The sequence below is a fragment of the Nuphar pumila genome, chromosome 9 (genome assembly GCF_984573655.1).
Source record: "Nuphar pumila chromosome 9, dmNupPumi1.hap1.1, whole genome shotgun sequence".
NCBI classification, from domain to species: domain Eukaryota; kingdom Viridiplantae; phylum Streptophyta; class Magnoliopsida; order Nymphaeales; family Nymphaeaceae; genus Nuphar; species Nuphar pumila.
In genome coordinates this window covers 5482698-5499325 of record NC_143257.1, presented here as the reverse complement: position 1 = coordinate 5499325, position 16628 = coordinate 5482698, and the positions used below count along the sequence as shown (strand labels likewise).

General features: G+C 39.1%; 1 protein-coding gene across 1 annotated transcript; it reads right to left on the bottom strand.

The window, feature by feature from the left end:
• Window positions 1-2183: 2183 nt before the first annotated feature.
• Window positions 2184-3130, bottom strand: LOC149828289 (osmotin-like protein). The gene has a single exon (XM_090018151.1). It carries the CDS (start codon window positions 3128-3130, stop codon window positions 2402-2404), a length of 729 nt encoding a protein of 242 aa, XP_089874277.1. The 3' UTR covers window positions 2184-2401.
• Between the last annotated feature and the right edge of the window lie 13498 nt (window positions 3131-16628).

Genomic DNA, 16628 nt, shown 5'->3' with positions numbered 1-16628 from the left:
TGAAACGATTAATTGTTTTAGTTTCTTTTTATATGTATTTTTATGTGTACTTTGTTTTTTATTCACAAAAAATATAAATTGTACAGGAAATATAAATTGTAGCATGAGAAATTTTTTCTCGATATTTAATTTTCAAATATTTATTTTTAATTTTTTTTCTTGTTTGTGATGGATTAACGACGGATATATCTGTCGCTATTTATTATTACCATTGAAGGTAGCGACGGCTATAAATCTGTCGCCAAACCGAAGTCACCGTTTAGTAACGACGGCCTTGCGATGGAAGTTGACATTCGTTATTTCATCGCAACTTAGCGACGAAAATGGCGACAGATATAGTATGTCGCTACTTAGCGACGTAATGGGCGACGGATATATGTCGTCGCTTATTAGCGTCAAAAAATTCACGATGAAAGATATTCATCGCTAATCTGATGCTAATCTGGTTAGCGACGGATTTAGGTCGTCGCTAATCCACTGGTTTGTTGTAGTGTGTGGAACATCTCAGAGAAGATTGATGAGAAAGATGTGATTTTTCATATTGTAAAATCATGCAACTTTTTAAACTTTTTCCCGACCCATGAAATTTCCAAATAGTGAAGGAATAGAATCTATTAGACCAAACTACCAAGAACCCATCAAGAGATAATATGATCAAACAAGCACACACAATAATCCATGAGATCTTTCTTCATAAGCATGAGATGTCAAACATATTAAACAACAAAATCAAGGCAAAAATAAGAGAACCACATGGCAATGTCATTTGAAAAATCAAAATAAAGAACACTAAAACCCTAATTAAACACTCATGATATTTGAAAGAATCCAAATCAATACCCTAAATGATCCTAAAAAAAAATCATGCATTTATGCTAATTAAAAATCTCTTAATGTTCTAATAAAAATCAAGCATTCATTACATGCCTAATGATAAAAAAAAAAAATAGAGTCGGGTTTGTATTAAGTATCTGACGCAACCTGAATGCGAATTCCTGGGCATGGGAGTGAAAAAAATGCCGACCCAAATATTATTTGGGTTGACCCGACTAATATGCATCATGTTTGGGTAATGTTGTTTTGGGTACCCGACCCAACCTGGTTTTTTTGCCGAGTACTCGGCCCAACCAGAGTATTTTATATGTATTTTTAATAAAAAAATTCTGAAATTTATGCAGGTCCAGATCTGGGATTCTACTGTTGTGACCCGACAAAACCCGAACCCGGTAATTTGTTATTTCAGCAGGTTCAGGTATACCCTAATATGTCTGGTACCCAACATATTCCTCATCGTGGCAAGTTTTTATGAACATGCTTATTAAAAAAGGTTTTTATGAAATAAATCTAACCCTTAGATGGATTCAACACGACTGGTTTGATATGAAGCGATACTTGGATCATGTCTTTTTTTATAAAAAAAATTATGAATATCATAAGATTTTGATACAGCCATTGCTTTTGAATTGCAAAACATATGGGTCGAATTCTGGCAATTCAAATAAGGATCTTCTCTATCTGCCCCCCTAGATCACAAGGTGGGTTTGATGAAAGACATATGAGATTAGGGATGACTGGATCCAGTTCCTGATGCAAATATGCCTCGAGCAAAGAATTCAATCATACAATCTCCTTAAAACAGTAGTGAACTTTCTTGGCCTTGACCCATTTTTTTTTCTTTCTTATCATGTTGGCTTGAAAGACAACATTTGCTCATTCCACGACTTGTGCATCTGTTCATACTCATTTTTACTTTCCAAACCATTTTTTTATTTTTACTCGTAGAAACCGCCCCAGGTGCAGAGACCTAACCATGCTGGCTCAGCCTGCGGTACTAATGATCTCTGTTCATGTCAGTGTAAAACTACGAGGGCTTACCTTTCTAAAGTCATTCCTAGGATCTCTAATTCGTTCTAGGTGCTGCATGTCAACAACAAACACCAATAAGAAATTTCCCACCCTTACATGGAACATAAAAATTTTCTTTACATATTTCCCATCTTTTTCACTCCACTTAGAAAGAAAGCCCCTCCCTTGCCAACAATATATCCCCCCCACCCCCCACCCACCCCCCACCCCACTACTCACCACCTACATACCAACAAAAAAAAAATCCCAAGAAAAGACAGAAAAACGCTTGATCAAAAATCCCCACAAACTCCAAACACCATGACAACAATCAAAAGGGCAAATTAATAAATCTCCTATAAAACCTTTATTCCAATCTATTCAAACCACATCCTAAAATCTTATTAAAACTTCAAATGAAAGGAACCCTTAAACCCCTATAAATCAAAATCATCTTTTTTTTTTAATAGTTAACACTAACAACAACAAACCCGGCACGAGAAAAACTGACACCCTGCCTGCGGTATGAGACACCAAAAGTAAACCATCTCCTTTGCTAGTGGCAGAAGATGACCTTGAACTCCTTAGGAGAAGTGCACTGTTGGGAGAGCGAAGGGGTGTCATAAGCATAGGTGAAGGTGGCGGGGCAGGCTTGTTTGAAGAACTCCGAGTACGTAGAGGCCATGCACGTAGCCGGGCTGTTGTAGTAACCCCTGCAACATAGGTTGTCTATGTTGAACGCACTGCACCCGCTCATGCACCCGACCACCGCACCACCGACGAGCTTCCTCAGCGGCGCCGGACACGTATCGAGCAGGTTGGCACGGCATCCCACCACTGGGCATTCTCCTAGGCCCTCGTGCGGCGTCACGGTCATCGGGAGGTTGAACCCGTCGACGAGGCTCACGGAGTAGGAGGAGAGGTCGGTCTGTAGGCTGTGGAGGGAGAACTGCGCCAGCGTCGCCGCGGTCACGCCGCTCGCCCCTCCGCACTGGATCTGGCCCCCGCAATCGCCTGTGGAACAGGAGAACAAGCCGGCCGAGTAGGTGCAGGCCGTCCGGGCCCAGATACGGCCGGACCAGGGGGAGTCCGGCACTGGAAAGGTGCGGTACTGAAGGGTCTCGAGGGCAAAGCCGCCGCCCTCCAGCACATCGTAGCCGGAGTTCGGCTGGATGGCCGGCCAGATAGTGAAGGGGCAGTTGTTCACCACGGTAAGTACCAATGGCGACGCCCCTGCTGAAAGGGCTAGGAGGGAGAGGAAGAGAAGGTGGTGAAGCGTCACCATTGCTGCTGTCTAGAGAGAGAGAGAGAGAGAGAAAGAGAGAGAGAGAGGATGTGTGGAGAAAACGAAGGGGTGCATGGGTATTTATATAGGAGAGAGAGAAAGTGAGGATGGAGGAGGAGGTTAGTGGGAGAATTAATACAAAAATGTGGGATTTATTCTGCTCTCCTGTTTGTTTGTTTGCTTCTTTTTTTTTTGGCAAGCTGAAGGTAGGTAGACCCTTACATAGCAAATACATAATCACTCACCACCGTAGTGGTTACCCATGTGGTCAGTGAGGTCCTGTGTGAAAGAAGACCCAGGATCGAATCATGACTGTCATTGCTTTATCATGATTGTGGCACATAAGGCTGGGTGGTCGTTTTCTCAACCCGAGAGTTTTACCTCGCAAGGAAGCAAGCCCATTAAGTGACCTGGTCCTTGCTTTATCAAGATGAAGTTTCTCCATAGACTTCATTTTGAAGAATTCAATTGGAAGGGATCCTGATCTTTCACGGTCCACTAATTTTACCTTCCAGCCAGTTCCGTTGGTTTTCAGTCAAGTTTTTGAGATCCGATTTTAGGGATGAACTGGGATGATCCAAATCAATGAACTTGAAAACAAAATCTTCGAAATCCGACATTAGAATCAAATTTTATAAAGGTTTAAAATTAAAACCTTCATATTCTTCAAAAATTAGAGGGGTGCTAAAATACATTTCAGACATTTTTTTTTTTGAGTATATAGATTTAGGTCATGAGAGTTCATTGGTGAAGTCAGATCTCAAAGAACCGACTAGAATTCAGCCAAATGGCCTGACTGTAAAAATAGTGGATGGTGAAATTCACAAATCTTTTATATATATATATATATATATATATATATATATATATATATATATATATATATATATATATACTAAATCTTACTTTTGCAAAAATGGTCCCGTGGGAAATCACGTCCAATCAAATTAACTGCCTAATACCAATATGTCCAAACCACCATCACCATCTTATCCTAACTCGGCATGACTTAGACAGCTCTATACTGCATTTTATAAAAAGGAAACTGCCAAATAATATTCATAAGATGTGATTTGATCTGGTTGCTTTCACCCCGGCCTTCTAGTCTACTTTGAAGCAGCTAGACTAAGTCTTTCCTGAAAGATTCAATTATGATGGGCTTTCTTTTGTCCATTTTTTGTAGGATCCCACTCCAAGTAGACCCTTCTCTGTCTTCCATCTTTCCTTGTAGCTTCAAAAAACTTGCCATCATATAGTTACTTTGGGTAAGGGTGGTTGCAGCTTCTAGTGACTTTGGGTCGAAGGACATTCCAGAGCTGGAGGTGGAGGTAATCGATGGCAAACCACACATCTGGATTCCTCAGTCCAGTTATGCTTGTTTCAGGTGGCCGTTCCGGTGGTCGGCTGTCTGTTGTTTTATGGATGGCTTGTCTAGGGTAAGCATAGAATATGGTTATACTTTCGGTTTTTATTTTTATATATTTTTTTAAAGAAATCGAGTCTTGATAATTTTTCCTTTTAGTTTAGGTTTGGGTTTCGAATATTTTGTGTATAAAATCAGATTTTAGGGTCTGATCATTTTCTTGACAGTGTTTTGTTCGAGTCTTGAGTCGTCCTCTGTTAAAAACCGAGTGGAGTCACTGACAATGAACCTCTCTTGGAGAACCCACTAGTTAAAGGAACCTGTGCAACCGCTGAGAGTCAAACCCAAGACAAAGGGATCCACACCTTTATGTCCAAGGATATTTGCCAAATAAAAAAATAAAAAAATGTTTTTTGTGGATTTCAAGGAGTATAGGGTTCTCCTGACCGGGGGATCAAATGCGGAGGCGGTGCATGCCACACATCATCTGTTCAAAACTCCGTGGAGGTGGTTTCTGTGTGCAAGCCTAACAAAGTATGGGTCCTAGGTTAGCATCCTTTGCGGCAAGGTCAAAACTGGGTATACTCTCTCGTGGGCAGGGAGACCTTAAGGGGAGAGGGTGGTGTATGTTCCCCCTGGAACACGGGGCCGCGTGTTCAGGGGTCCGAATGAGTGCCACGTGGCACTCATTCGGCTGGTTATGTACGGAGGAAGATCTTGGGTTTTGCAATATTCCTTCCTCTGTACACAACCAGCCGAATGAGTGCCACGTGGCACTCATTCGGACCCCTGAACATGTGGCCCCGTGTTCAGGGGGTAAGATACAACCTGCTCGGCCTTAAGGGTTTTACCATCCAAATGTGAGGTCTGTGATTGGGGGGAGAGTGGTTTTCCTTGAATTATCCAAAAAAAAATATGGGTCCTAGGGATGGAGGTTTTGGACACGGAGCTTTATGCATCTGGATGTGCAGTTGTAAGCTCAGTAGGTTAACCTGACACGGTTAGGTCACTGATGCAGGTCCAGTTTCTCGGTTGGGAAAACTGCCGAAGTTGCAATATGGAACAGGAGTATGCTCTTAATGGCGTTGGAGTGCCCCCCTTAAGGAGGTGTTTGGATGCATCCATTTATCTAAAAAATGGGACAATGTTGCACAATTTGATGTTGTGAATGGGGTGTTGGGACAGTTTGTCTCTATACCGGAGATGGGTGGCAGACTTGATGCCACCAAATACATTGTTTTTTTGATAGGCAAGCTGGGGTTAGGCTGACCCCCCACAAGTAATACAACATACCAATGGGTTTTGAACTTGGAACGTCTCAACACATGGTTATGTGCACTAAGAGCTCCTACCGAACAAGAAGAGCCCCGCTCCCTTTGGCAGACTTATGTGAAATACTTGAACACTTAGGTTAGGCAGAAAAAGGAAATTCAGCAGGCAGCATTCATGATGCTTGCTGCAATTCCCTCCCTAGAATTGGGGTCCACACCATAGTCAACAAATATGATCACACTACAACAAAGCAGTAGATTAGCGACGACCACATTCCATCGCTAATCCGTCGCTAACATGGTTAGCGACGGATTAGCAACAACGAGGCGACAGTATGCTTACGTCGTGAATATTTCGACGCTAACTGGCGACAGAATTATTTCGTCGTCAGGTCTGTCGCTAATTGCGACGAAATAACGAGCGCTATATTCTGTCGCCAATCCGCCGGTACTAAACGGCGACCACGGCTTGGCGACGGATTTACTTCCATCGCTATGCCGTCGCTAGATTAATATGAATAGCGACAGATGGTTTCGTCGCTAATCCGTCGCAAACACGAAAAAAAATTAAAAAAAATTTATTTGAAAATTAATTACCGAGAACTGTACAATTTATATTTCCTGTAAATAAAAAACAAACCACACAAAAAAATTCATATAACAAGAATCTACAACAATTAATCGTTCCACCTTAAAATTAAGAAGTTTAATTACTTACAATTCAACAATTACAATTAGGAAAAATAAAAAAAATAGAACTTCTTCAACACAGTCCTCTAATCATCGCCAAGATTTTGTGCGTCTTCTTGTTCATTGTCTTTATCTGTCCCTTCAGCTCCACTACCCTGATTATCGCTAGCAGCCTACACAAGAAAAGAACAGTCAGTATTGATAAACAAAATATAATGAAATAAATTACACACTATATGTGATTCTATCATGTGCTCATGTGTGATCTAAGGCAATAAAAAAACTCTATATGTGATTCTATCATGCTCATATGTGTGCTAAGGCAGTCAAAAAATTGAATATGTGATTATAGCATGTTCATATGTGTTCTAAGGCATCTAAAAAAACTCTATATGTGATTCTACCATGCTCAGATGTGCGTTAAGGCAGACAAAAAACTATATATGTGATTCGATCATGCTCGTATGTGTGCTAAGGCAGTAAAAAAATTGAATATGTGAATATAGCATGCTCATATGTGCTCTAAGGCAGGCAAAGCCAAAAATTTTATATGTGAATCTATCATAAATGATATATAACATGTTCATATGTGTTCTAAGGCAGTAAAAAAACTCTATATGTTATTATAGCATGCTCATATGTGTGCTAAGGCAGTCAAAAAACTGAATATGTGATTATAATATGCTCATATGTGTTCTTAGGCAGTCAAAAAACTGAATATGTGATTATAGCATGCTCATATGTGTTCTAATGCAGTCAAAAAAACTTTATATGTGATTCTATCATGCTCATATGTGCTTTAAGGCAGACAAAAAGTTATATATATATATATATGTGTGTGTGATTCTATCTTGCTCATATGTGTGCTAAGGCAGTCAAAAAATTGAATATGTGATTATAGCATGTTCATATGTGTTCTAAGGCATCTAAAAAAACTCTATATGTGATTCTACCATGCTCAGATGTGCTTTAAGGCAGGCAAAAAACTATATATGTGATTCGATCATGCTCGTATATGTGCTAAGGCAGTCAAAAAATTGAATATGTGAATATAGCATGCTCATATGTGCTCTAAGGCAGGCAAAGCAACTTTATATGTGATTATAGCATGCTCATATGTGCTCTAAGGCAGACAAAAAAACTTTATATGTGATTATAGCATGCTCATATGTGCTCTAATGCAATAAAAAACTCTATATGTTATTATAGCATGCTCATATGTGCTCTAAGGCAGTCAAAAAACTGAATATGTGATTATACCTGAGAGGGACCTGGAATCGAAGATCCCCTATCCTGAACAACGGCCTTGATCTCATTTCGGAGAAAGGGGGCCACGGTGTATTGAAAGTAGTTATTCAGTGATTCATTAATGATCTGGCGTACATCATCACCGGAAAGAATAGTCGGTTGCTTGGAGCTTATGTCGGTGCAAGAAGTCGGTGAGCCATAACTGGAAGAACCAATAACTGGTGAAGTGTTCATATTACTCCCAAACCCGAACATGCGACCTTTTTTGGGTTCACCTGCTGCAGTCACCCATGCTGTAGGATCAAATGATGGATGCTGAGTAGCGTCATCGCCATATCGCTCTACCATCTATTGCTCATATGCCTCCTACAAAATAATGTTTAAAGTATTCATTAATAATTAATGATAACATTATGATAACTTGCATATATATTGCAATGATTATTAATAGAATTAATACATACCGTTGTCGTTCTCGTCTTCTCTGATACGAAGACTCCCGTGGTCTTCCGTTTATGTGTTTCTACAAACACATCCTTATATGGTACACTGCCTCCTTTTTCTGCTTCCTGCGAAGTTAAATGACAAAAGATTTAGTACACAAGTTTGCAACAATACTTATAAAATTAATATTATATATTGATGAGTTACCATTTTCTTTAGGTGGCTCTCAAATGTCTTAGATCCACCTGTGTGTAGATGGGCTTCGGGCATCTTCGATCGATTTTGTGAAGCCTTCGCAGAGCGATTTTTAAATGCATCTCCCGCCCACTTATCGCACATTTCATCCCAGTAATCTCTCCTGATAGTAATAGGACCATGGCCCTTCCACAGTAATGGATCATCTACTACGCTAGATGCTTTTTTTGCTGCAGTCTTCATAGTGTGCAGCATGTCTGCAAATCGATTGGCAGCCACCTTCTGCCACACCTTCCTTGCATCATTTTCTTCCACCGTAGTTGCGAAGCGATTCGAAGCCTACAAATATTTTCAGAAAGTTAGTAGACATTGCTTAAATAAATTAAATATGAAACACATTAACTATGAGGACCAACTGTATACCATGAATGAGGACCACAATCTGTCTAACACCTCCTTTGGGTACTCTTTCCATTGAGCAACTGGTCCTGGTAGATGTTGAAGAAGTGAATTCCTAATCTCTCGTACTACTTCTTGTGGCTCAAACCTCGTGTTGCACATGAATTGTTACACAGTAAATATCAATATAAAATATTTAAAAGATATGCAATAATTGAAAACAAAATACTTACGGTCGATTATCGATATACACTATTCGAATGAGTCTTCTTGTGCCAGCCTGACAAGACCCTGTTTCCTATGTTGGCTGTTGACTTGTGTGATCAACTGGTGTAGGTGGGTCGTGTACAGGCGCAACATCATCTGTAAAAAAATACATTAGAAATTCTCAGAATGTGCATTTGAACTAATCAAGCATCTAATTAGTTATATGATATACCTATCACAGGAGCCCGTGAAGATGAAGGCTGAGCTTGGCTACTACTGGATGAGCGACCACTATAACCTCCACGAACCATATTCTAACAAATAACATATGTCATACAATACATTCAAATAATTCACATCAAGTATTACAATGCATTCAAGTCATTCACATCAAGCATTGCAATGCATTCAAATAATTCAAATCATTGACATCAAGTATTGCACTAATTCAAATCATCCGTTAATTGCATAAATTATAATACATTCAGATAATTGAAATCATTTACATCAAGTATTACAATGCATTCGAATAATTCGTATCAAGTATTATAATACATTCAAATAAAATTTTTAATCATTCACACCAAGTATTGCAATACAACTCACATCAAGTATTACAATGCATTTAAATAGAGGTTTGTAGTATAAGATTTTGCTCACTAGCTTGAGAATTCTTCCTCGTCACTAGTTTGACTTTCTTCTTCTTCTTCTTCTTCATTGTTTGCCCATCCACTTGGTACATCATTTGGATCACATTCCTCTATGAATGTTTCATCGGCCAATGGAGATATGACATGCATATCATGTGCAACATCGTGACCATAAGCGAAGTCATAGACATCATCTGATTGATAGTAATCACTGTCTTCAGCTAACTCATCTTCCTGTAACTGATCATACTCGGGGTATAGTTTGGATTTCACCTTGCAAACTGCCCACCATTCATTTCTATCTGACTTTTTTATACTCGGATATGAAGTATAATAAACTTGTTGAGCTTGCGAGGCTAATATGAATAGTTCATATGTTCCAAACCTGGATTTATGATTCACCTCCACAATGCCTGAAGCTTTGTCGAGTCTTGTTGTAGTTGGATCAAACCAATGACACTTGAATATCGTAACCCTGTTATTCATGCCTAAGTAAGTCAACTCCATTATTTCCTCTATAACACCGTAGTAATCATGTTCATTTTCACCGTAGCTGCTACCCTTGACACACACGCCACTATTTATCGTTGATTTGTTTATACCGTAGTCTTTTGTATGGAATCGATAACCATTTACGATATACCCGTTGTAGCATTGCACAACTTTGGTCGGACCATTTTCTAAATCACATATTCCTTGATCTTTAACATCACCATTGCGAACCTACGCACAAACATAAACAATGATTGTGATCACGATCAATTAAGTAACTTAGTGTTGTTTATAAGTACAAAATTTATGTTAGCTTCTTTACCAACTGTTTCAACCACTCCACAAACTTAGTTTCACATTCATTTTGTACTTCTGCATCAGTGAGATGTGAAACTTCGTTTTGCAACTCCAGATCAAATCGTCTGCAAACCACAAATACTTATATTACCGAGCCATGTATCCACATATAGAACATAAAAGGATTTATAATTGAGTTGCATATACATATACTTACTCGATGTATGGGTCGATCGCTGAGCAATTAAAAAGAATATAGATGTGTGTTGCATCTTGCTCTCGATCTGTCAATAGCCTTGATCGGAAACTACCAAATGCATGCCCAAGTGGTTGAAATATCGACAGCTTGTCAGCTACAGTTACTTGTTCTCCATCATCGTTACGGGGCGGGCATGTGTAACGTGTTGGAATATGAGGTTCGAAGTACATAGATGAGAAATTTGAAATCTCTTCTAAAGTGTACGCCTCACAAATAGAGCCTTCTACTCTTGCTTTATTACGAACCTTTTTTTTAGGTCGAACATGCATCTGACAAGAATATACATTTCAAATTTTAAATATCTGTCATTAAAGAGACAAATATAAAAAAACATATACCTTTCAAATGGGTACATCCATCGATATTGCACAGGGCCACCAACTCTTAGTTCATATGGCAGATGTATAATCAAATGTTCCATAACATCGAAAAATGCTGGCGGAAATATCTTTTCTAACAGACAAACAGTGGTGATGACAGAGTCCTCGAGATTCTTTAAATCTGATACAACGACCTCCGATGCGCACAATGTTTTGAAAAATCCGCTCAACTCAAACAATACCCCCCATATAGGTTTGTCTAACATATCATGGAATGCTAGGGGTATCAATCGTTGCATAAAGATATGACAATCATGGCTCTTCAACCCATATAACTGTCTATCGTCAATCTTCACAGCCTGAGCAATGTTAGAGACATATCCATCTGGAAATCTCAGTTGTCTCAACCATTGACATACATGTTTTATTTGATCAGGTCCGAGCACGTACTTCGCCTTTGGTTTCAGTACTTTGCCATTATACTCTTTGAGTTCCAATTCTGGTCTTTTACATATTAATTTTAAATCCATACGAGCCTTCGGACTATCCTTCATTTTTCCTTTAATATTCATTACTGTATTGAACACATTATCAAACACATTTTTCTCTACATGCATCACATCCAAATTATGTCGTATCAATAGGGTCGGCCAATACGGTAGTTCCCAAAAAATATATTTTTTCGTCCAATTGTGATCCTTCCCAAATCCACGGAAGGGTGTAGGACTGCGGGCATCTGTTAATACATCTGGAAAGTATCGCAATCTTCTTAGAATCTCTATGCCGGACAATCTTGAGGATGGACCTTCTGTTTCAGTTGTGCCTGCTTTAAATGCATTCTTTTGACGTCGGAACGGATGATCGCTGGGTAGAAATCGACGATGGCAATCAAACCAGCAAGGCTTCCTTTCATGCCTCAATCTAAAAGCTTTGGAATCCTCCATGCAGTATGGACAAGCCAACCTCCCATGTGTGCTCCAACCAGATAACATACCATATGCAGAGAAGTCACTGATTGTCCATAGAACAACGGCCTTCATGTTGAAATTTTGTTTTTTGTGGGCATCATACGTGGTAACACCGTCATCCCACAGTACTTTTAATTCATCAATCAATGGCCTTAGATATACATCAAGATTTTGGCCAGGTGAGGTCGGACCAGGGATCAACAGAGACAAGAAAAGATTTGGATGTTTCATACACAAGCTTGGTGGAAGGTTGTATGGAGTTACAAATAATGGCCAGCATGAGTATGGAGTTGATCTACCCCCAAATGGATTAAATCCATCTGTACATAGACCGAGTCTAACATTTCGCACTTCCATTGCGAAGTTCTGATGAGTACCATCAAAGTGCTTCCAAGCTTCAGCGTCAACAGGATGCGTGATCTTGTTTTCATCGTGTCGAACTTTATTTGCATGCCATCTCATGTGTTTAGCTGTCCTTGAAGACATATACAATCGCTGCAATCTAGGAGTGATAGGAAAGTAGCGGAGCGACTTGTATGAAACTTCCTTTGATCTCGTGCTACCATTGCCTCTTGTCTTTGGCTTGAACCGAGGATGCCCACATGACGGGCTTGATATGTCGTTTTCCTGCTCCTTGAAATACAACATGCAGTGATTTGGACAAGCATCAATCTTTTTGTAACCCATACCTAGAGCGTTGACCATAACTTTCGCACGATAGAAATTTTGTGGCAATTTCTCATCTTTAGGCAACATACTCTTCACAATCATGCACAAACGGTCAAAACATGATTGACTCAAATTATACTCGGACTTCAAATTCATTAGTTGAAGAACTGCAGACAAGATAGTGTGACTCTCACAACCGTTCCAAAGTGGCTCATCAGCATCTCTAAGTAAATCATAAAATCTACTAGCTGCATCGTTTGGTGATTCTTCATCTACGGCAGTTCTTACATCACTAGAACTCATAGCAGAACCCAGTTCTGTTCCTGCAGCATCAAATACCAAATTCGTATATGGATTATCGTGCACCACATTCACCCGTGCATCAAAATCGTTTCTAAATTCTTCTCCATGAAACGTCTAGTTCTGATAATCACTCACAAAACCCTTCCTGTATAGGTGATGTCTAACGCCATGAGGTTCTACAAATCGATTATTCTTACAAATCTTGCAGGGACACCTAATCCGACCTGTGGGATCTACCGTACTGACACTTGTCGTTGCAAATTCAATAAAACTGTCGACATCATCCATATATTCATGCGATAACTCATTGTCCACTATCCTACGGTACATCCATTCACGGTTTGCAGTCATTCTGTCGTATGATGTTACGAATAGTATCCTAACCAGTTAAAAGAGAACCATCAGAATGCTATGATAAAGAAAATATCAAATTTATCATGCAATATATGATGTCATACAATGACAAGAATTATGATGCATGCATTGATAACTTAATATTTTCATGTGCAAACTATTCATGACACGATATATTCATTTGAAGCATGCTTTTAGTATACAATTTCACATGGAAGACATAATCAAATTGAAAGTAACTACATGTAAGCATGGATACAATCACATCAAACATTGCAATACATCGAAATAATTCATATCAAACAAATGTCAAACATGTACCTGCAGCAAACAACTTCAATATCCCACTAACTACTACCATGCATAGCATGGACTCCGTACTCTAAAAATAAGAACACTTCCATATTCATACATTAAAATCATGCTCAGCATGATCTCCGAACTCCAACAAAGCAATTCTAGATATCAACAACTAAGTGAGTGTGTGAACAATAAAGTGTTAGATTCAATAAATTAAATAACATGTGATGCGCTTGCATCACTTACTCACCACGGGTATTTACCCGATTTGCATTGTTTTTGTCACTTACTTACCACGGGTGGCGGGGCACAAGCGAGTTCCGTTGAGAAATCTGCAAAAAACACTGTGTTAAAATGAATATTGAAGCTAATTAGGGAAACACAAACACTTATGCAATGCAAAAAACAACTAAACTGTTGATGATATATCTAATGATGAAATGCGATGAAATAAAGTGAAAAAGAAGCATTGAACATCATGGAAAAAATGAATTAAGAAGAAGCAATTCACATGTGGAGGGATTGTGATTTCTACCCTGACATAGCAATTGATACCTTATCGCATAGGATTGGTTAATTACATAAATAAACCCAAATATGATCAGATCCAAACCCACAATCAATTATATCTCAGTTTGATATTGATGGCTTTACTAAAACCATGATTATTCTATTTGTCATTTGCCTAAACATAGATAAATACTAGTGGACTAATGTTGTAGCTACCTCCTCAACTCCTTAAATGCCTCATCAACGTCTTTCTTCCAAACACTTACCACTGGAGGACTTTGACCAAAATCCTACCTAAATTTTTGTCTTCCAAACAAAGCCTAAACTCCATTTGAGTTGCTTAATGCAGTTTGTGAGTCTTAACTGTCATCCAAATGGAATCATCATGCTTTTCAGTTCTAGATTCATTCATGTTGTTGAGCTGGTTTCTTCTGCTTGACTTCAAGATGGAAATGGGATAATGATGGGCACTTGTTGACTCCTATCTGAACTCTGATGCTTATGGTGTTGGTGATTGCAAATCATGGAATAACTTGAAAATAGAATGGATGAGGACAAAGTGAATGAGCTTCTGAACATGGTGGTTGAGCTCTTAACACCTCATCCAAATAAATCTGGTGCTGAAGATCCAATGGAATTGTAAGAAGCACAATGATCACTACTTAACTAGTTTCTAATTCCTTTTTTTGCCTTGGAAACAAGTAAACTTTTACAGTTTCATTATCAAAATCCGAACATGACAGTCTAGGCATGCTCTAGGAAAGTCTTAACCACTCGGTACAGAAATGAAAATGTCTGTGAATAGCTTATGAAGGATTTACCTGTACAGGAAGTATAGTTTCATCAATTCAATGGATTGGAAACTTTAAAGCACATTTAAGCTTGCATTGCTTGTGTTTTTACGCTGTTCGTTGACACACACACAGAGAGAGAGAGAGAGAGACCTGGAGGCTGCAGATGAGGAATCGGAGGAAGAAGAAGAAGATGCAAGTGATTACCTGCGCGTCGCCGGGCGGTGGCGGGAGGCTGACGGGGAGCGGCAGCTGGCGAGCGGTGGACGGCTGGCGAGCGGCGGCTGGCGAGCGGTGGACGGGGAGCGGCGGCGGCCGGGCGGTGGCGAGAGCCGACGGGCGGCGGGAGGGAGAGGGCGGCGGGTGGGAGCAAGACAGCGAAACAGGAAAAAGAGAAAGAGGGATGGGATTAGGGATTTACGCGACATTTAGCGACGGCTTAGCGACGGAAAAATTCCGTCGCTAAGCCGTCGTAAATCAAAATACCAAAAAAGCGACGGAATATATTTCGTCGCTAATCCGTCGCTAATTAGCGACGGATTAGCGACGACAGAGTTCCCTCTCTAAATCCATCGCTAAAATGGTGTTCTTGTAATAAAAATTAGCGACAAAAATTGCAGTCGCTAATCCGTCGCTAAGTAGCGACAGATTAGCGATAAAAGTTGTTTCATCGCTAATCCGTCGCGAATTAGCGACAGATTGTATCTCTAGCTAATCTGTCGCTAATTAGCGACGGAAAAAATCCATCGCAAATTTCCGTCGCTAATTAACAATTTTCTTGTAGTGTCAGGCAAGAGGCACCTCGGGTTGGGCAAACACCCACCATGACTTTTCGGGTGTTAGCCTCTGCTAAGGAAGGTAAGAAACTAATGAGTAGAAATCACCTTTAGCTGGAAACTTATTTTGAACCATATGATTATGAAAAGTACTTAGGCTTCCAAAGCGCTCCAAAAATCAATGCCCACCATGTGCCAAAATTTCATAACTCAAAAGATCACATTTTTACATTAAAAAAAACGCATGATCAAATGTTTGACCCTTAGCAAACATATGTTGAACACATTTACTAGGTTATATTGAGTCGATACAACTTGCTTATACAATTTCTACCATATTAGTTCCTTACCTTCATTAGTATCCAATATATATATATATATATATATATATATATATATATAGAGAGAGAGAGAGAGAGAGAGATGGGTGGTTCAATTAAAAGGTCTAAAATCTACAACAGACGATGATCAAACGGTTCTCCTTCAATCCTTGAGTATCTCATCGATTCAACCTCATATATTTGTTCTTTATAATTTGTTTGGTAATCAATATGCTTTACACGAAAACTTTATGACATATAGGCATGTTTTTTGAAATGTAAAAATCTGATGGCTCATAATGCATTTAAAACTTTAAAATACAAAGTATTGTGAGTTGTTGATTTTTAGCCCTTTGTAAAACACATCTAAACATCCAAAAATCATAATCCAAAGCATCTAGCTCACTAAACGAATGACAAAAATACAAAATATAAAGTTTGATCGATGAAAAGTCGATTATCAGACCTTGCTTTGGTTAGATGATTCACTTTCACTATATATATATATATATATATATATATATATATATATATATATATATATATATATATATATTGGGTTATTGAAATATGTTTGCCAACCGAATATGTTTTTTCATAGGTTTTTTTACTTTCTTTTAAAAAGTTTGATCTAGACTCTTGGTCTTATAGAAATGGACTCTTGGATAATCC

What these genes read in the sequence shown, in the direction of transcription:
- LOC149828289 (XM_090018151.1), bottom strand. Translation starts at nt 3,130, where the DNA reads ATGGTGACGCTTCACCACCTTCTCTTCCTCTCCCTCCTAGCCCTTTCA.